This window comes from Corella eumyota, chromosome 2, assembly GCF_963082875.1.
Source record: "Corella eumyota chromosome 2, kaCorEumy4.1, whole genome shotgun sequence".
Classification (NCBI taxonomy): domain Eukaryota; kingdom Metazoa; phylum Chordata; class Ascidiacea; order Phlebobranchia; family Corellidae; genus Corella; species Corella eumyota.
This window is the reverse complement of record NC_137491.1, coordinates 14,542,790-14,563,287: the sequence shown is the minus strand read 5'-3', so window position 1 is coordinate 14,563,287 and position 20,498 is coordinate 14,542,790. Positions and strand designations below refer to the sequence as shown.

At 28.4% G+C, this 20,498-nt stretch overlaps 2 protein-coding genes across 4 annotated transcripts; one reads left to right on the top strand and one right to left on the bottom strand.

Annotated features, from left to right (window-relative positions):
• Positions 1-86: 86 nt before the first annotated feature.
• Positions 87-6,034, bottom strand: LOC145743164 (uncharacterized). Of its 2 annotated transcripts, XM_082561071.1 has the most exons (15): positions 5,395-6,034; positions 4,098-4,263; positions 3,729-3,914; positions 3,352-3,569; positions 3,058-3,228; positions 2,835-2,942; positions 2,605-2,753; positions 2,313-2,470; positions 2,008-2,165; positions 1,644-1,830; positions 1,283-1,374; positions 943-1,129; positions 751-864; positions 498-600; positions 87-318 (listed from the first exon to the last, which is right to left on the bottom strand). In XM_082561071.1, exons 1-15 carry the CDS (start codon positions 5,451-5,453, stop codon positions 185-187), a joined length of 2,190 nt encoding a protein of 729 aa, XP_082417197.1. In that variant the 5' UTR covers positions 5,454-6,034; the 3' UTR covers positions 87-184. The 2 variants fall into 2 exon arrangements, with proteins under 2 accessions (XP_082417197.1, XP_082417198.1); XM_082561072.1 differs by lacking the exons at positions 87-318; positions 498-600; positions 943-1,129 and having other exon boundaries at positions 836-885.
• Positions 6,035-8,796: 2,762 nt separating this feature from the next.
• LOC145741545 (clathrin light chain B-like) lies at positions 8,797-14,298 on the top strand. Of its 2 annotated transcripts, XM_082559143.1 has the most exons (6): positions 8,861-9,177; positions 9,703-9,807; positions 10,445-10,660; positions 11,016-11,127; positions 11,692-11,721; positions 12,910-14,297. In XM_082559143.1, the coding sequence occupies exons 1-6, from the start codon at positions 9,069-9,071 to the stop codon at positions 13,100-13,102; spliced, it is 765 nt and encodes a 254-aa protein (XP_082415269.1). In that variant the 5' UTR covers positions 8,861-9,068; the 3' UTR covers positions 13,103-14,297. The 2 variants fall into 2 exon arrangements, with proteins under 2 accessions (XP_082415270.1, XP_082415269.1); XM_082559144.1 differs by lacking the exon at positions 11,692-11,721 and having other exon boundaries at positions 8,797-9,177; positions 12,910-14,298.
• The last annotated feature ends 6,200 nt before the right edge of the window (positions 14,299-20,498 follow it).

The window sequence follows — 20,498 nt, the reverse complement described above, 5'->3', positions numbered from 1 at the left end:
GAGTTTTTAAAGTTACATTTTTTTATATAGTTGTTTTATTGATTACAAATAATACATTCCAATGCATATATTTCAAAATAATTACACAAAAAATATATAAGATAGGAGCTTGTTCATTAAATACCATTTAACAAAATATAAGTATTTTACATATTTTTTAAAATAAACCGAATTATGCTTAATATTACAAAATTTTATTTTCTCGCACTTCCTTTTTGAACAACTTCCAACCCAAGAATATAATGCTTGTCAATCCCAACACAGACCCAAACACACAAATCAAAATTAGTTTTGTCACTTCAACATAAGAATAAGTGTCTACAAAATAAAGATAACTGTAAAACATTTATTTTAGATAGGAAAATTATGAATCAAAAGATATATGTAATATGGAAAAATAAAAAAAGAAGCTTAGGTAAAAAAAGTCATTTAAAATAAAATGCAAAGATTTATAGGCTATATTTAAAATGGTTAAGTTTAATTGTTGGCTAACAAACCTTTACAAGATTGTGAATCAAAATCAAATGTTTTTCCCTCATAACAAAAACAAACAACTTCTTTGTTGATCATTGAACATATCTCATCACAGCCACCATTATTCTAAACAAAATACTCCTTAAAACCTATGATGTTTATTCAATTCTTGCAATATTTGGGCAAATTATCAGTCAATTTCTCTTGTATAAAAGAGTTCTTGTTTATCAAATACATATTGTTATTTGAAAAAAAAAAACATTTAATTAACATTACTTGTAAACAGAGGTCTTCTAAATTTTCTTTAACTTGGATTGGACCAATATCAATCACATGACCTGCTTCCACTTCTCTACGTTGCCTTTGTTGTTGTTGTGAATTAGGACAACTCTACAAGTGTATATTGTTTATCTGTTAAATTTAACATATATGTAAAATATTTTTCAGTTTAATTTTGTAACTGCTTACAAGCTCTTTGCAGTCAGATTGTACATTCAAATCACAAATAGTAATAAGGCAATACACATAAATCTTTTGCTCCACCAAACTGACATTAGGCCAAAGAAACGATCGAAATTGAAATTCAACTTTGGTATCGTAATTACGAAAAACCTGAACCCCATTTTCGAAAGCATATGAATTTTGAGCCGAACAACTAAAAAGTAAAATCTTTGATTCTTATTAATAATTAACGAATTTATGAATATTACCTTTACTTTAAGTTTAAATTTTTATGAAACAGTTTGAAAAACTATTACATAAACAGAGTTTAATTAAAATGCTAATATTAAGAAAGAAATAATTTTACCTATTATCAATTATAGGATATACATTTCTTAAAACACCTGATGGAACATTTTTATAGTTAGTTTCTCTTGGTGTAGCCCAACATTTTGTTGCCTATATGTATTGAAAATAGAAATTACTATTTTTAGAATAACACAACAAATGCGGTTCTATAAAAATCCTGTGTTTTCATGTATGTGTATAAAAAAAGGCTCGAAATATTTTTGATTTTAATTATACGAAGATGAAGTCAGTTTTAGATTCAAACTAGTTAAGGATATGAATCTCAAGATTTTTGAATTATTATATATTTTTTAACCCTAGATTGTAAAGAAGTAAAGGCACAATTTAAATAATACGGTCACATTAAAAAACAAATTTACTTGTAAAATGATATTGGTATCATTAGTGTCAGAAGTTATTTGCCCTGCAATCACATCAGGGACTTCAACTTCTGGAAAAGCCCCTATAAATGGCTCAGAAAAGCTGCTGGAGCGAAAAAGTCCAAAGTTGATTATATATTTTCCCTCTTTATTAAATTCCCCTGCAGGTCCAGATATGGCAAAAGCCCTAAAGAGTAAAAATTTAAAGTTTTTTTTAAATTTATTTTTAATAAATGTAACATTACAAACAATATCATTTAAAATTTAGGTTTTATTTTGAGGGTAAACAATTCAGTTTCATTAAAACAAAAGCAAAACTTATACTTTAAATCTTTATAACCTAATAATAAGATAATAGTAATACCTAACTAAGGGAACCTGTTTTGCATTTACAATAACATTTGTATCCCAAGCACAAGTGACGGTTATATAATTAAATTTTAAGCTGGAGATTGGTTGAACTGAAATAGTTGATTTTAATGCCCAAACCGTGTAAGTATAAGTATTTTGTGACACTCTATCCTAAAATAATAAAAAAAAGGTTTAAACTCAAATTTTATTTATGGAGACTATTCTAAAACATTATACATTAAGGTGTGTATCCATGTAAAACATATACACAAAATAACCTCTTAAAAAACTGTTAAAATAATGTATTTGTCAACTTACAGGTAAGTCACTATATTTTTGCAAGAAAGTACCATTAGGGTAATTTCCTTTGAGAGTGACATAATCAATTCGAATTCTTCCATTACCCCCATCTCCCCCACATGCTGCATATGCCCCATATCCACCTGTTCCACCATTTGCTGATATTTTTTTATCTCCTAAAAAATAAATATATTGAAATATTTATAAAAAAATTTGACAAAATTATAATAATATTGTATATTATTTAATAAAACAGTTTATATTAACACAGACACATCTTTTTTTATTAAACAACTATAACTTAAAATACCAATTTTAACATTAGTTCCTCTTAAATAAAGTGAACCACCACTACCACCCCCACCAGTACCAGATACATCGTAACAAGCTGTTGTTGAAACACCACTACATGAAACTCCAGAACCTTGATTAGAACAAGCTTTCGGGCATACCACACAACTAATATAAAAATACAATAACTAAAAAAATACAATTGAATATATTTTATATATTTTTAATATATTCTGACTTGAATTATACCTGTCACTGATGTCACCTACTCCATTTTCACCGTTAACTAAAACTAAACCCGAAATTTCAAGATTATTTGAGGCAAATAATCGAAGACCACCACCACCATTTCCCCCTCTTAAAAATATTTTTAAATTTATGACAAAGAAAAGTTACACTGCAGCTTCGTGTTTGTAATTGTGATAAAAATTTCGACAACAAAAATTTTTTTTTGGCAAAAATAAAAATATACCTTGCTCCAGATGGGGAGTTTATTGTACGAGAAGTTTTTCCTCCGCTTCCACCGCCAGATCCCAGATGTAAAGTTGAGAGTTCTTTGTCTCCATAAATTAAACCTGAAGATCCACATTGAAGAAATTGTTGTTCACTAAGTATTCCAGCTGATCTTAACTTGCATCGAGTTCTGTTTCAACAACATACGTTTAAAACAATAAAACCAAAATATAGAAATTAATCTTTAAAATAAGAGATATTTCATAAGGTAAACATTTATGTGTGGTGTCATAAATAAAAAAGTTTAACAAACCCATTTGTTCCATAACTTCCTCCACCTCCGGGCAATCTTACTTCTGTATCATAATTAGCTCCTCCACCTCCACCCCCAAGGTTTGGAGCTAAACTTCTAAGCAGGTTAACTCTTTTAATAGATTCCCCTTGCTGTCCTATTTCTCCATGATTATTACTTTGATTTCCACCTCTATACCCCTTACCTATGGCTGTTAGAGTTCCATATATGTAAATGTTCTAAAAGAGAAAAAATTAATTTACCCAAATAAATAAAAATCTTTTGATAATAAGATTAAGCACACTTATAAAATGTCATAGGGATATTAAATTGTAATAAAATTGTGTTTAATTGATTTTTTTATATTTTAAAATGTAAGATGAAAAAACAAATCAAACATGAGCAAATATTTCTAATGTTCCACCACCAGTCCCATTCCAAGAAGCAATTTCAACAGTTGAGCTATTTTTAACTACAAAAGCGTTAATGTTGTAGTGAATTCCACTGATAACAGTTCTGTTTGTAAGAATCCAATTCTTTCCTTTGTGATCAGTTCCATTTTTTACCAGGACTGGTTTATTTCCCTACATAAAATTTTTATTAAAACATATTTCACTTACTATCTATTCGCATAATGCCAACATATTTATTGCACTACTATAGTAATTTGATTGTTATCTCACTTGGCATACATATAATTTAAACAAAAAGTTTAATTTTTATTAAAACAATTGACAAATAAAAAAAAATAATAAAGCCATATTTACCACTTTTCTGCGATCAGGAAAGCATCTATTAAACGCAAAAGAAAAAGATGCAGAAGAGTTTGTTATTTTGCTGGGCAAACAATCAACACTTGATATTTCTGAGACATGATTGACAACAACTTGATGATCCTTGAAACTGGCCAGATTAAAATCAGCTGGTTTGACTCTACATACAAATATTTTGTTTATTGAAAGCAATAACAATTTTTAAGGCAGAAGTTGCCAAGAAAGTATAGTAGAACACCTTGGTTTTTCAATTATGATAAACAGCCATGCAGTTAAATTCACAACAACTTAATACTATATACACATATTTATATTCTTAAAAACTACCTTTAATCATCATTTTTTTATATTTATCTTTATCCTCGATGTGGGAAGGTCGAATGCACGACCTAAACATAGAGTAACATCAGTTACCCCAACCCAGTCTCAAGTGGCCTGTGGCATTTTGGAATATTTAAAATTTATAATTGCCCTTTAATTAAGCTGCTGATTAAGTCCTGACTCAGCAGGAGTTCGTATCGTTCATAATGCCTTACCCAAAGGCGCTACAGCATGAGATCTCTGGGGATCAAACCCAGGGCCTCGTGTATGGTAGGAGAGTGTTCTGACCAGTACAGCACGCTGCCGCTGCATTTCAGCCCTTATCTTATTTAACTACATATACAAACATTGAAACAGATATAATTAATTGAAAAATAAAAAGAAAGAGTCCTTTACTAGAACAGGGGTTTCAACCTTTTTTTGCCCATGGCCCACTAAATTAGTGAGAAATGGCGTTGGCTTATTAACGTTTTATGAAAAACACCAAGTTTGAACAAATTAATCAGCTGAACATTCACACAAATTTAATGAGAAGGTTGTTGCTGTATTTTTTGCACAAGACTTTGTATTTTGGATGCAGTCAAAAGGACTGCGCAGTGTATGGCAGCTGCAACATAAAGTCTTTTGCGCATCTTGAATCAAAATATACGCAAGATTTTGTAAGCGGTATACTTTTTATAAAAATTTTTAAAAAAATCCCTAGAACTCGTGAAGTTACGTAATGCAACGCACCCCGTCATGTGAACTGGTCTTAACTGTCTTATGTGTCTATAATGACATGATTTATGATATTGCTTTCATGCCAAATTCTGTGGCCCACTGAAAACAGCGTCATGGCCCATAGGTTGAAAATCTCCGTACTAGAAGGTAAGATTAAAACAGGCAAGTAAAGGATTTATATTAAATTTAAATTTACACTGTCAATTTATTTTAACAATTTGTTATTTAACAAATAGTAAATAAAGTTAACCTAAAAGAGACTTTTCTTGAGCATTGAATGTTCTCAATTGCACCTAAACATACAAACATTAACAATTAAAAGTTTTCTTAATTTAATTTGTTATTAACGATATTGATAAAATATTTACTTTTATAAATAATTTGTTAACAGTAGTTTTTTTGAACTGCCCTTGGTAATGGGGTACATACCTTAAGCCATGTTTGTTTAAAAATGACATCCCATTGCCCCATACATAATTATTTAAATGGTTAAATTTTTATTGTCATAGATTTCTATTGTTAAGGTTTTTAAGTTTTAGAATGTGTTGATCATAAATTCGTTTTATCAATTTCTATTTGACCAGAAAAAACTTATGTAATTAATTTAGTTTCTTTAATTGTTAACCAGCATTCGCGTTGCTTCAATGTGACATATTGGGTCTGTTTATTTCATATTTGTTTCACATAAGCTTAGTATAATCAGCAAAATTAAAGTAAATATTTAACAGTAAAAATATAACGTGGCGTTAAGAATTTTTAAATGGCTTTATCGCAGTGTAGTGTGCCTGTAAATCGTTATAAAAGGTTTTGTTTGTGTGAATCAACAACAACACTTATTTTTTTAATATAACTTTACCAGTTATTGATATACAAAAATGTGAGAACAACTTACCAACAGCTTTAAATCCTAAAAAAATATAAAATTGTTAAAAAAGTAACTTTTTCAGGGAATTTCCCTGTTTTGATATAATTATAATATTTATATTTAAAAAAATGCAAACATTAATGTTTTTATTAAATTCCATATTAAATCTTTTATTTTTGTAATAAATAATTATTAAATAGTAATTCATACCTAAAAAAACTGCCAAAACAACATTTAAAAACATTTTGCGGAACTATGAAAAATAAGTGCTGAAGGTAATTTCTGTTGCCGCGAGTAAAGCCTTTTTTGATACGTGACAAACAAATGCAACACCGAGTTTAAGAAACCTATTTTTTTTAGTCTGATAAATAAATTGTTAAATAAAACGCCTGGGTTATTGTGAATTAGCCTTCAAAATGCATTTGAAAAAAATAAAAACTTTGAATAGCCAACAAAAAACATATACTTATTATTATCATTTCACATTAAGCTTGTAAATTTTTAAATAGTTATCCAAATTACAATAAAACCGTAATAATATTGAAAAGTAATGTAAGGGTTTTTTCAAAATATAAGAAATTAGGCTTTTGTTGTGTAACCGTCAGTTAGTCTAAGGTAAAATAATTAACAGCAATTTAAAAAGTTTTTACATTTACACACAACGTTTTTTCAATTGTTTTTGCTCTACAATATACATTTAGTCAACCTTAAATAATAAACCCTGGGTACCATTATTGGTTAAACATTATAAAACCGTAAGAATTACAACAAAATTTATTGATTTGTATAAAATGTTGCATCTTAATTAAATATTGCCTGTTCATATAGTTTTTTTTGCCTTAAACTAGATATATTATAATCTTAGGCCCTTATAACTATTTTACTTAACTGCAAGAATAAAAACGTTATTTATCGCCACATTTGTAAAATTGATATGCAGTCTTATGTACACTTGTCATAGTTTATAATAAGGTACATCAGAATGCCTACAACCAATTTACAACGGGAAATTTGCCCACTTATTCCGTTTCCAGGTATTAATGAGAATGCTCACTTATCCCGCTTCCATCCTTCCTAAAACGTACAGTTAGATCGAGTTTCTTGATTTCTTACCTCAGTAACTTGTACACGGCTTTTATCACAATAAAAAGTTTTACATGTTATGAACTAAACATTTAAAATGATGTGGTTATTTTTTAAACATCGTTCTATATAGGTATGTTTTGTTAAAAAACATGTAATATTAATGTTATTATCTAAGCCGTATCGTGTGCATTCAACGCACGCCACCTGCATTAATTAATGTATGGTTTCGCCTTAATATATCTTAATTAGTTCTACAAACCTAAATTCTTTTTTTTAAATATTTCTTTATCCGCGATGTCGGAAGATCGACTTTTTTGTTCAAACATAGAGTAACATCAGTCACTTCGCCCTATTTTCAAGGTTGCATTTGGCAGTTCAGGATATTATAAATTATAATTGCCCGATAGAAAAGCTGCTGTTTAAGTGTTGGCTTAGAATAAGTTTATACCGTTTATAGCAACTTACTCCAAGGCGACAGCACAAAAGCCATGGAGATTGAACCAAAAGCTTAAGTCTCATGTAGTAACCCCAAGTGTTCTGGCCACTACACCACGCCGTCCGTTTTCATGCAATTAATGCAAATTGTACTTAGCGCGGAGAGGTATAATTGTGTAATTTATCCAAAGTGTTAACACTATGGAAAGACTACAAAAAAATTTTTGTTAATTATTTTTATATTTATTAAACCTAAATTAAATTTTTGAAATTTTTTTTGTTAGCTTTCTTGCAAATAAGAGTTGGGCATAACGAATATAAAAATTGGGGATAAAGATTAAATTAACACACTTAAGGCAATGACGTCAACTTAACCAGAACGTTACAAGTCCTGTTACAAAGGAGGTCGTTTACGCAATTCTGGCTTGGCATTTTTAATGAATAATCTCTTGCTTGTTTTAGTGCCTGGTACGGTGTTTGTTTGTCTAATGTAAGCCGATTTTTATATGCTATTAAAAATAACGTAGCCATTTATAATTTTAATTAGTTTTTATGTTTTTATACAAAAAAATTCTACAGTTTTAAGGCATAAATCAGTTTAACAAAGACTAAAAAACAGCTAAAAAGCTTTACAATGTCTAAATGTAATAAAACGCCAGAACGAGATATGGGTCTAAGTTTAAACACGAACGTCTAAACGTCGGACTGTTTAACTCTTTAGCCATGTAGAGTTAAAATTAATTGTTTTAAACAAATAGACACTAATTATGCCTAAATAGTAAATATTATCAAAATATTATGCTTTTTTTTGCTTTTATACAGTTAGACTGTCTGTTTACAAGAGTATTAATAGTGTTTTGCGGTCATTTTTACTAAGCACCAATAATTGTTGTTGCAAAGTCTGAATAAGGTAGGGCACAATTTTTGCTGTGTACTAAAAATAAATACAAAAGAATTTAAAGCTCTATTAGCGTTGTCCACCAAGTTTTTGAATGCGGGGAAGAATTTTTATTACCTTACCCTAATCTTCTTTTGTGAATTTCGCCTTTTTGCATTAACTTTAGTACCACTCTTTTAAACTGGCAGATGACGCTAATAGAGCTTCAAGAATTTTTTGCTGCCTTTCTTTCCTTTAGCGCTTCCCAGTTACCTTTGGCCTTCACACAAAAGCTTACATGCGCTATACTTTATAAAAGGTGTTTTCCAGCTAATTTACCAAAATAATCTTCTAAAAAACGAAATAAACAACAAATCATAGTTTAGGACTAGACTAGATGGTTAGGTTTTCGTTCTGGTAATTTTGTTATTAAAAAAACTAAAAGTGGGTACTGTAACTTATTTACCTTATTTTATATTGTACAGCAATGTAAAGTAGGTGCATATTAGTTTAAAATATATGTAGCTTCTGGTAATGTTGTAGAGTTATACTTTTAAAATTTATGCTATTCATAATCAATGAAAGAAGCAATTTTTATTATTAAATAATTTTAGCATACTTTTTGTATAAATTGTCAATATTTAATCAACTTTTAAAAACCATGGATGCTATATTTGGAGATGATATTGTTCCTCAAACAGAACAAACTGAGCAAACGGAAGTCGATCCTGCAGCAGAATTTTTGGCGCAGCAACAAGATGAAATTGCTGGTAAAATATCACTTTTTACGCGTGGCTAGTCTGTTTAAATAAGTTCTTTAAATTTGCCCTGTATGTATATAGCCTATAAAAAAAATGTATACCCTTAATTTCATTGGGATTGGTTAACTGACAAAATTATTCATATTTATAAGTTAAAATCCGGGATTTTATAGATTTGAAGTTTGACATATTTATATAAATGCATTCATGTGAACTCATTAGTACATGAGTCAATATTGATTACATATTAAAAACAATAGCAATAATATCATGTTGTTTAGAATAGGCTAATTTGAGAAAGGGGTGCACTTTTAGAATATAGACAAATTGGACGAATCTTGTTTAAAAGATTTCGAATTTGGTTTTTGGTCAAATGCCTATTTATAAAAATAATTGTCAACGACTGTTATCCAATTTTATAAGTCTTTTTAGATCTTATCTTTAGGGTTAAAAAATTAATGTAATAGGATTGTTTTGCTATTGCAGTTAAAAAGATAAATATAATTAAAAGAGTTGCATATTAAATTTATTCAGGTCTTGAGAGTGATGTTTTGGGAAATTTTGAACCCCAACCAACAGAACCAGTCACTAACGGATATGGAAATGATGTTTTAGATATAGGAGAATCAACTTCAAATGGTTAGTCATTTGTCATTACAAGTTAATTGCCCATTCATAACCCGGAATTTTATTGTCATAAATTGGTCACAACTTGCAACTTATATGTACTCGTCAAGTGTAATTATTAAAACATGCGCTACAAAAATTAAAACAAGCCCCCTTTTTTTAAAAAAGGCTTTTAATTTGGACAAATACAGAAATTATTTATGTATATGTATTGTACACTAAGCATTATTTTATATTTATAAACGATACAGCTCTATTTTAATACAGTTCTATTTGGGTTAATACAGCTCTATTTTGATTTTAAAAAGATTTTAACATACTTTGATTTAAATTTAATTTATTGACAAAACTACAAAAAAAATTATGCTTCAAAAAGTATAGTTGCGATCTACGATGATAAAAAAGCATACTTAATTGTCTTAATTTAAATCAGTTTTTACAGTCTGGTTGATATTTTTAAACTTGTTTGAATTTTTTTTAAACCATTTTTAAAAAATATTTTTAAACCTCTGGTTGATATTTTAAAAACTGAAAATTATAGTTTTTTTTTACTATTGATTGATTTTTTTTTGTTTTCCTTTTAAGCGATTTTAATAAAAAATTTAAGATTTAGGTAGTTTTAAAGTTTTATAATATCAAATCTATTTAGATGATTATTTTAACCCTTCTTCTGGTGGTGAGCCTCTAACTAATGGTGGAGGAAACTACAACGGATTTGAGGAAGAGGCAGACGAGGATCGTTTGGATCCATCTCAAGCTTATGCAGCGATAGCAGCAGCTGATGCAAGGTTGGAGCAACTTCGTGCCGAGCCTGAAAAAATTCGTATTTGGAGAGAGGAAAATACAAAACTTTTAGCTGAAAAAGGTTAAAAAATATTTGATAAAAAACTAAAAATATTTGGTTGTACAAGTTTTAATTGATTTTGTTTTATATATTTCCGCGATTCAAAATTTTGCTAAGATGAATAGCTTATGCTTTTGTTAATGTTTTTTTTTTTTTTGTATGTTTGAAGTAGTTGTTCAAATATGTAAGGCGAAAGGGGTTTTCTTTTTGCTTAAGTACAAAACTTCTACTAACCTTAAAGTTAAATATTTATATTCTTGTTGTAAGGAGAAAATATGAGAATTTTTAAATCAATCTTTGACACCGAACCGGTTGTTTTTTTGTTAAAATTTTAAAAGTTTGTTTATTTTATTTTTTTTATGTTTAATAATTATAGATCGGGAATCGGAACGCAAACAGCAAGAATGGTTGGCACAAGCTCGAAAAGAAATGGAAGATTGGCAACGTAATCGACAAGAACAACTCGAAAAAACTAAAGTCAGCAATCGGTAAGTGAAATTATTTAGGATTTATTTTTTATACTTGCTTGTGAGTGGACAACACTAAATGCAGAATAAAGGATAACAGAAAAAAGGGGGTAAAAAAATCAAAAAAATACAAGAAAATGTGCATAACCACTAATTATACCCCACCCAAACTATTTTAGAGGGGTTTGGCTAAAGGGTTTATAATTAAATCCTTTTTGGTTTTGTGTTGTACGCCCGTTTTTCGGTTTTCCTTTTCTGGGTTTAGTACCCTCTTGAAGTGGGTATTTTAATCTTTTTTAAAGATTTAAATATCCATGTTTAAAATGTTTTAATTTTGATAATGTTGTTTTTTTTCTACGGTGCCCCAATATTACAAAACTCACTTTTAATTTCTCTTACCTCAAAAAAGTAATTTTGTAAAAAAATACTAGCATTTGTACTATTATTTATTTTTGATTCAAAAATGAGATTCTAAAAAAATTAATTTTAATTGATTTATTTGCCCTAAATATATACAGATTATTTTAAGCAAAAAAATGTATAATTTTTCATTTTGCATGTTTCTTCATTTTTTCTTTTTCTCAGATTGGCAAATGAAGCTTTCATCAAGGAAAGGTATATTTTGAGTAATTTTGTTTTTGGTGGTATGTAGTTTGTAGTAAAATATTTCTTGTTCAAAAAATAGCAAAGTCAAAAAATAATTTTATCATCCTTGTTAAACTACCTGAAAAAAATTTAAACTAAATTGTTATAAGCATGTTTTTTTTTTATTTATACCTTTTTAAAAAAGTTAAACAACCTTTTCTGTTATTCGAGTACGGATCACTCATACTTTACCATTTTTGCTAACTTTCTTCTAATTTCACGCCCCCCCCACTTGTTTTTCTCTTATACGGTTCTGGCTGTTTCTATCTCATACTATCTGTTACTCCTAATTTACTATTGTACATTAAAACTTTCACTAATTTTTCTTGTACTTTGTGTTTTTTTTTATTCTTTGTCATACTTTACGGCTTTCACTGATTATTTTCTTCTTTTTAGTCCTTATTATTTTAAAAAATGTAAGGTACAAGTAATTCAAAGTTACAAATTTTTTTTGCATGTTTGAATGAAATAAATTGGTGGTTTTTGTTTTCATGTGCATGGAATTAATTTTCAATTTAATTTTATTTTTATTATATACATTAAAACAAATTTGTAGAATAGCTTAAAAATTGTTTTTAAAAAATAGATATTTTGTATAAAAAAATAGAAATCGATATCTATCAGGATTAAGTATATTTTAATAAAAGTTTTTTATATTAGCAATCATTTAGTTTTAAATTTTGTTTTTTTCTTTTGTACCACCATTCTTTTTTATTGGTTTTAGTAAAAACTTGTAAGTAATAGTTGATGTTTTATTATTGCCAAGGGATTATTAGTAAATTAGTAAATTTTTGCTAAAATAGATATTGATTTTTTTAATCAATAAATCAAAACAGTTTATTGCATTTGACTTAATTAAAATAGATTTTTTGTAGAAACAAATCTGACATCTTTTTAAATAATTTTTGTTTTTATAATTTCGAAATTAATTTATTGCATGAATTGGGGTGAACATAATTAGTAACAGTGTTAAAATTTTAATTTAATTTTTTTTTAATAGATTTGTTTAATTTTTTGCACTTGGTCAATATCCAATTTAAATAATTTATACATCTTGTAAATAACATGTTAGTGAGTTTTTTGGATTGATTTTTTATTGTAAAATGACCAAAATTACAATAGTTTTTTGGTTAAATTTCTTTTTTTGTTTTTTATTAGGGAAGCTGAAGAGCAGTTTGTAAAAGAGCGCGATCAATCTAATCCTGGATCGGAGTGGGAGCGAGTCTCAAAGTTGTGTGATTTTAATCCAAAGGTTGCGAAAGGAAACAGGGATGTCTCGCGAATGCGATCAACTCTTCTTCATCTTAAGCAAAATCCTCGCCCTGTTCAGGTTCAGCTTGGAGCCGAATAGATTTAAAAAACTGCTCTTTTAGATATTTGGATTTTTTAAAACTAATCTAATTTCCTATTTTTAGTAATTACAATTGATAAAAGTTGTAATTTAATGTTGATATTTCTACCAACAAAACTTTTTAATCATATATGATCATTCTTTTTTGATTTAAACGGTCACAACTACATATTCCATAAATAAGAGAATCCCAATTTTCTTAAACATTTATCACTGTATTGGTTAATTATATTTAAAACCTTTACCATTTAAAAAATATCTTAACCTCATGTTATTATAGTGATTTTAATGGCCAAAAAATTTTCTCTTGAAATACTACATAACATGAACCAAATTAAATATTTTTTAATGCTGTCAGCCATATAAATACATTACCCTACTTGTAAGGATTATATTGGCAAAAACCATTTTATCAAATAAACGTTTCACTGAAAAGCATTATATAAAATTTATATTACCTTTACCCAAATTCTGGTGAAATGTTGTTTTTGAAATTTTTTTGGGGGGGAAAATGTTCATTTGTTTAAATGGTTTTTGGTAATATTGGCACATTTAAAACATGTCATCTTGTACTACACTGGACTCCTTACTAATTATTGCAGTTTGCATTAATATTGTGGTGATATTTAAATCAGTTTTGTTAAATTAACTTTTGCAAAATTAGGTAAATGTTTTTAGCCTGTCGTGCAATTTCTTATAAATGTAAAGAAGAAACTTTGTTAAGTAAAATATATATCACATTCTAATATTACTTTTTGTAAAAGGTAATTTAAAAAACTTTACCTTATTGGATTTAAAAGTTGGTTAAGATGACCCTCAAAATTTTGATTTTTTTTGTTCAAAATCTTGATTGTAAATGTTTAGAAGACATTAATAATAATAATTTTACTTATTAACGGGATCGTGTACTACTTAGTATTTATTTACCCCTGGTTATGTAGTTTTATTGTTACTAATAAAGTTATATAATTGTTAGTTAGCAATCCTAATTATACTATCTGTTAAATTAACAAATTTTGGCTAGTTAAATATAGAAAATGTATTAGATTTGAAGTGCAAAAACAGATTTTTATTTTGTATTTCATTTTATTTTCATTAATTCGTATGATAATGTTAAAATTGGTTTTAAATTTTGATTTGTTTGTGTAAATGTAATAGTTGTGTAGTGTAACAATACATATATAAATATAGCATTTCCAAAAGAAGAGTATTCTTATCTAGGGTTAACTGCCCTATGTTACCGAAAACTATAATGAAGTCAACATTTGGTTGAAAACTATTTCGGAATTATTTTTTATTTTTTGTAAATATCTTTATTCCCGATGGGAAGGGGTCAAATGCCCGACCTAAATATAGAGTAACAGCAGTTACTCCGACCCAGTCTCGAGTTGCCTGTGGCAATTTGGGATACTATAGAATATTATTGCCTAATAATTAAGCTGTTGATTAGGTGCTGGCTCAGCAGGAGTTTATACCATTTATAGCGCCTTACTCAAGGGTGCTACAGCATGAGATCACTGGGGATCGAACCCAGGACGTCATGTTGTGTAGAAAGTGTTCTGACCACTACACCACGCTGCCGGTTAACAATTTACCTAAATTTTGTTTAAGAATAAGGGATTTTTAAAGTGTAGCGAAGTGTTAATAGCAATTTAAAATTGATTAAATAGTTTTTAATTTTTTGTGATTAAAATTTTTTTAAATTACAAAATAGTAAAATAACAACACAGTTTGAACCACGCGACGTGTGACGTCACTGTCATATGCCTATTTTGTACATAGAAAGATAATTTTATTTTGCATTTTCTAAACTGTTTGTCGTATTTTGTAAATTTAATTAAAAATTTTTACTGCATCGATTTAGGATATTATTATTTATTTTTAATAAATATTTAATATGCTGATTTGTTTTGCGGCGGATTTACATAATGCCAATGCAACATAAAGGCGGTAGAGATCTAACCCAGGCACTTATGTGGTAAAGCTAATTATTCTAATCGCTTTACTATGTCGATTATTACTCTTTTGTTAAATTGCCAGAATATTGTGGCAAATTAAAACAACGTAGTTTTAAATTTAACGTGTTTTCGTTGATGTTTAAGCTAACAAGAATATCTTTAAATTAAAGCTAGTATTAAGTTAGGTTGATCTTACATGGTCTAAGCTGTAAAGTTGTAAAAGTATTAGTAACATTACTTCAACTTTTATTCTATTTTTTTAAATTTGACATTTTAGCCTTTTTTATTATTAATTTGTTAAGGTTTTAACTTTTACATGCTATATTTATTCAATATTTATACAGAGTTTTAAAATATATAATGATATTGTCTTTCAACTTTTAACTTTAATATTGGCTTTGGTTTTTTCGTTTTAATATTGGCATAACGGAATGTTTAAAAATGCATCATCAACATTTAAAAGTCCCTTTGCAGTGCCAGTTTGCGAAATCTCTTGTACTATAACAACAACGCGTGCCCAGTCTCGTCTTATATTAATCGAATTCCACCAGGAAGATGTAGAAATAGTAATCACGTTATTTCTTGTTGTTTTCAAAAGACCATCCTAAATTTATAACTAAAAGAGTTAAGACTGTAAAGTGACACATACGTCAAGAACCTACATAAAAGAGTTAAATCCACTAACTAATTACCTGATATAAGTTACCAATCCAATATGTTTTGGCTCCAAATTTTTCTAAATAAGTGTACAGCCGATCATACATTGCCTGACTTGTAACTTCAGCCAGACTACCACCATCTTTTTTGCAAAAACTTTTTGCATCTTCATACGTTAACCAATTAAAGGAAGTGATTTTGATGCAGTATCCGTTAGAGAAAAATTCATTACAAACTATGAGTTAAACAAAATAAAAATAGTCAATTATAGTTTAATAAGTGTCACCGACTGTCCCTTATGGTGGTTAGCACTCACAAAATTGTTTTATATTTTGCCTGTAAAGTCATTCTTCTCACATCAAAGATAAATAAATACGAAAAAAATCAATTAGTTACGATGAGGCTAGATCGAAAAAAACGCTACCTATTTTATAATTTAGTCGAGAAATCGTTTTTACCTTTTTTGCGTTGAGAAGAAGAAACTGTTGTTCTTGTTGAGTTGCAGTATTCTGTTACACAAATATACCTTTAAAGTTTGTCAATTTATTTTAAATCATAATTCCGTTATTTTTTACATTTTTTTACCAAAATTACATTTTAAGACGGGTATAACTAGCTGTTTTAGCTATCCGTAAACGCTGCAGTCACGGGCAAATATTGTGGATTTGGCGTAGATGGAACCGAAACCTCTTTGTTTGTCATCCGGTGTCAGTACACATATAAAAAGACTACCGTTTTCTTATTTGTGTTTGTGGCTCAGCGCTGTCAGGTGTTACTCCAATTATTTTTTTCTGTTTAAACTTGTGACAATAGTTCTTACCTTTTAACTTTTCAAATTCTTTGCGAAGTTCCATAAAACTTTCAACCCATAAATTATCACCGCCCGGTTCCCCTTTAACACCTTTCATTCCAGGCAATCCTTTAAATCCTACAATAATTATATGTAACAATATTATAGCGTTAACATTTTCATTAAATTACTTCGTTATATTTTTTATTTAAAAAACAGTGGTTTGGTTCTTTAAACAAACTCTGCCGACTTTAATTACCTCTTGGCCCAAATTCACCTTTCAACCCCCGCGGCCCCATTACACCTCGAGACCCTTTTGGACCCCGGGGTACGATGTTTTGTGTCGTCTGAGCGGGTCTAGGTTGATTTACTGAATTTAAATTGGGCGACGTGCCGCATTGTAAAGTTATTTTTTGCCGTGCACCAACTAAACAGTACGCCATAAGAATGTTTATTAACAACATGCGAATAAACATTATAACTGTTTTGTATATCTTCTGTTTATTCACCTAAATCTAAAAACATGACAAAAATTACATTTTTATTATCACGAATGCGATTTAACTTAATTGAAATACCTAAAAAACTTTTTATTTTACTTAAGCCATCTCTGTCGAAAAGCAGAAGTTGATTAAGAAATGTATCCTGTGATTTTTACGTAATAAACCTCTTTTACATTAAATTTTTACTGCCCTGGGCTACTATAATACCTTTATGCAAATACAAATTAAAATAGATAAACAAAAAATAATTCAATTTTTAAACGTTTGTATATAATTTAGTGAAAACGGTTATTTTTAATTTTTTTGAAACCTGTTTTTTTTGAGATATATCTTAATCCTCGATGTTGGATTTTTGACTTCACTATACCCAAACAGTAACATAAGTTACCCCGACCTAGTCTCGAGTTGCCTTTGGCAGCTTGGGAAATTATTGATTATAAATGCCGAATAATCAAGCTGCTGATTAAGTTTCAGCTTATTAATTTAATTTTTTGTTCTTTCAGCTATTATTATATTTTTATTTCATTTAAGACGAAAAGCTTAAATAAATGTGTTCTAAAATATTTTCAAGCAGTGGGCTTGATTGCGAAAAAGATATTATTTGCGAGGTATAAACTCAAAACCTTTGGGGTCTTACTTAGATGTTATGACCACACTGCCAGATTACTTTGCTAATTAGTTTTTCTTTTTGTGGCATTGGTGCGGCTTGAACCCGAAACCTTTCCGATCGTAGTCCGGCTAAAAAAAATTAAATTTATTAGTGATAAATTTATTAGTAAATTAAAATATAATTTATTGGCAATTATTTAAAACGAAAGTAAGATATATTTTTTTGAGTTGTCTTTGGCAGTTTGGGATATAATAGAATATAATTGTCCGATAATTATGCTGCTGATTCAGTACTGGCTCAGCAGAAGTTTATAGCGCATTACTTCAAGGCGCTACAGCATGAAAGCAGTGTGGTTCAAACCCACAACATTATGTAGTGTAGCAAGTGTTCTGACCAGTTACAAAATCCACAATTTGAATTTTTTTCTCAAATTTTTGTATACAAATGTAGTTTAATTCGATCTTAATATGTTAAAAAATTAGCATCCATTTTGTGCTAAACAAAATTAAATCATTTTACTGCTTAACTTATCCTGCACATTATGTTTTAAACATCTGAAGTGTATGATGAAATTGAAAACAAACCATACATTTTTTAAATTAGTTTACCCATCTTGGTTTAAATAATTATGATTGATTTAAAAAAACGTAAAAACTAGAAAAAATTATCATTTTTATAATCGGTGCTGTTTTATTTTTACAGATATTATATCAGAATCTAGTACATATTTTAATGTGCTGCAGTGATGTCAATTAGGCTTAGCTGTTTTAAATATAGCTCAAATAAAAGATAACGTCAAGATATAAAAAAATTACGTTGCTATCATTGTGTTATATTAGTCAAAAAAAACGCGGAGAATTCGACGTCAGCCTTAAATTATTAATCAGATCTCAGTAAAAAAGTTGATCCTTTTTCAGCGGTGCTATCGATTGTAATTGAGTTTTAGCACTACCACGAAATTAGATGCAATGAATTTTGAGCTGTGATTATTGATTTTGGGCGTTTTAGAGCTTTATAAATTCAATTAAAACTCCCACGTAAAAGGCCGGAAAAGATCCCTAACAAAATGGTGTATTGTGTTCGATTACGCAAAGTTTTGTTTCATGTAAATGCAAAAAAATATCTGCATATTTTTAAAACATAAAGTCACATATTTGGTAAAAATATATCCATTTTTTTAAATTAAAAAAAAGTTAAATACATAAATGTTTTACTTAAGCAATTCAAAATAATATAAAAAATTCCCAAAAACTTTGAAAAAAATGGTTTAGCAAAAACGTAATTAAAATGTGTTCAACTATTTCAGTTCAACCATTCATTTAAAGTTTTTATTTTCCATGTTTTTCAATTAATGTACAGCATTGATTTTTTTAACACGATAATCAGCTGGCCTTAGTTTGTATTGTTTTAGGATTAAATTAAATATACGGTGACACTTAAATTAATTAATCTGTCTTGTCCGTTTTAACTAAATAATCAAACGTATGGGGCAGTATTGAATTTTCTCGCCCTCTGGGGTATGTTACATGTGTACGCACGTCGCTAAGTACATTAAATGAACTTTCAATGTCAATGCGCTACATGGAATGAGATTTTTTCGTGGTGCATCGCGATTTTCAATCAAATTATGACAGTAATGCAAAAATCCTGTATACTAATCAAAGCCAGATGGTCGACTAAGCGCCGTCAATATCTTAACTATTTTTTGTTTAGATTTAGATCATCCAGAATAATATGAAACAGAATCTCCTTAATTTTGACAAATATATTAATATATTTGAAAGGTGTATTTATTTTTTAAATCAACTTTGCATTCTGTGTTAAAGTTTTCTTTTAATAAAAACTACATTTTTGATATATATAGTTTACCAGTTTTTAGTGTTTTTTTAATATATATAGTATACCTTAATATATATAGTTTTTTTAGTGTGCGGCAAATACAAAATATAAAATTAATATAAGCACTATAGGGTTAGTGTTTTGCTTTATTTTATACTAAATTACGTAAACGTGTCTGCAGTAATTAGCCATATAGATACTGAAAAGTGAGCTATCAATTAGAAGCAATCCGTCTGTCTCAAAAACAATCAATATCATTCTCAACGGGCCAACTTTTTGCGCTACTGAATCGGTAATAAAGAAAATCATGTTCAGATTCATTTAATAGAAAGTGACTCTCTAAGGTAAAACTAACTTTGTTTCGTTAACCGGTTATGGGCACAGTCTAATTAATTAAATTAGTTGTTTTAAAAATTTTAAATGCATTCGTAACGGACTATTTATTCAACATTCTACTTATCTTAATTAAACACATCAGACCTACAAAAATATGCTTAAAAACTAAAATAATTTTAATTAAAGCTTAATATATTTTTCTTTTCATATTTAATTATAAAAAAAAGCATTTTGTTGTTAGATGAAATATTTGATGGATATGATTTCGTCATGCAATTCACTAAGCCTTAATTTAATTTATTAACGTTATATTTGTGATTTTATTAATAATTTATAATCGTGTTCAATCTTAAACCGAAATTAGTAAATGTCGTTACAATGTCTTTTCGCTTAGTAAATAGTGAATAAACATAACAATAATCCTAGTGTTTTTTTTTATTATTTTTTAATCCATCGTTGATTTACTTTTTTTGTTACAATTTTATTAAAATTTATGTTAAATTATAAAAAAAATACTATACCGAATAGTAGTTACGAAATATTTTTTTTTGTAGCGGTCAATATATAATTAAATTAGATTAAAAAAGTAAGATTCGAAACTCTCTTTTCATCTAAAAAGGAAAAAGGCAACTTGAGCAGGTTTTGTATATAAATCGTACAAGTAACTTCCAGCATAAATACGCACATTTTGCATTATTAGATG

What these genes read in the sequence shown, in the direction of transcription:
- LOC145743164 (XM_082561071.1), bottom strand. Translation starts at nt 5,453, where the DNA reads ATGTTTGTATGTTTAGGTGCAATTGAGAACATTCAATGCTCAAGAAAA. An exon ending in GTAGGTGACATCAGTGACAG is followed by an intron (nt 2,754 to 2,834) that starts GTATAATTCAAG and finishes TTTTTATATTAG; the next exon opens with TTGTGTGGTATGCCCGAAAG. An exon ending in TATCCTATAATTGATAATAG is followed by an intron (nt 1,130 to 1,282) that starts GTAAAATTATTT and finishes TTTACTTTTTAG; the next exon opens with TTGTTCGGCTCAAAATTCAT.
- LOC145741545 (XM_082559143.1), top strand. Translation starts at nt 9,069, where the DNA reads ATGGATGCTATATTTGGAGATGATATTGTTCCTCAAACAGAACAAACT. An exon ending in GCAACAAGATGAAATTGCTG is followed by an intron (nt 9,178 to 9,702) that starts GTAAAATATCAC and finishes AAATTTATTCAG; the next exon opens with GTCTTGAGAGTGATGTTTTG. An exon ending in AAAACTAAAGTCAGCAATCG is followed by an intron (nt 11,128 to 11,691) that starts GTAAGTGAAATT and finishes TCTTTTTCTCAG; the next exon opens with ATTGGCAAATGAAGCTTTCA.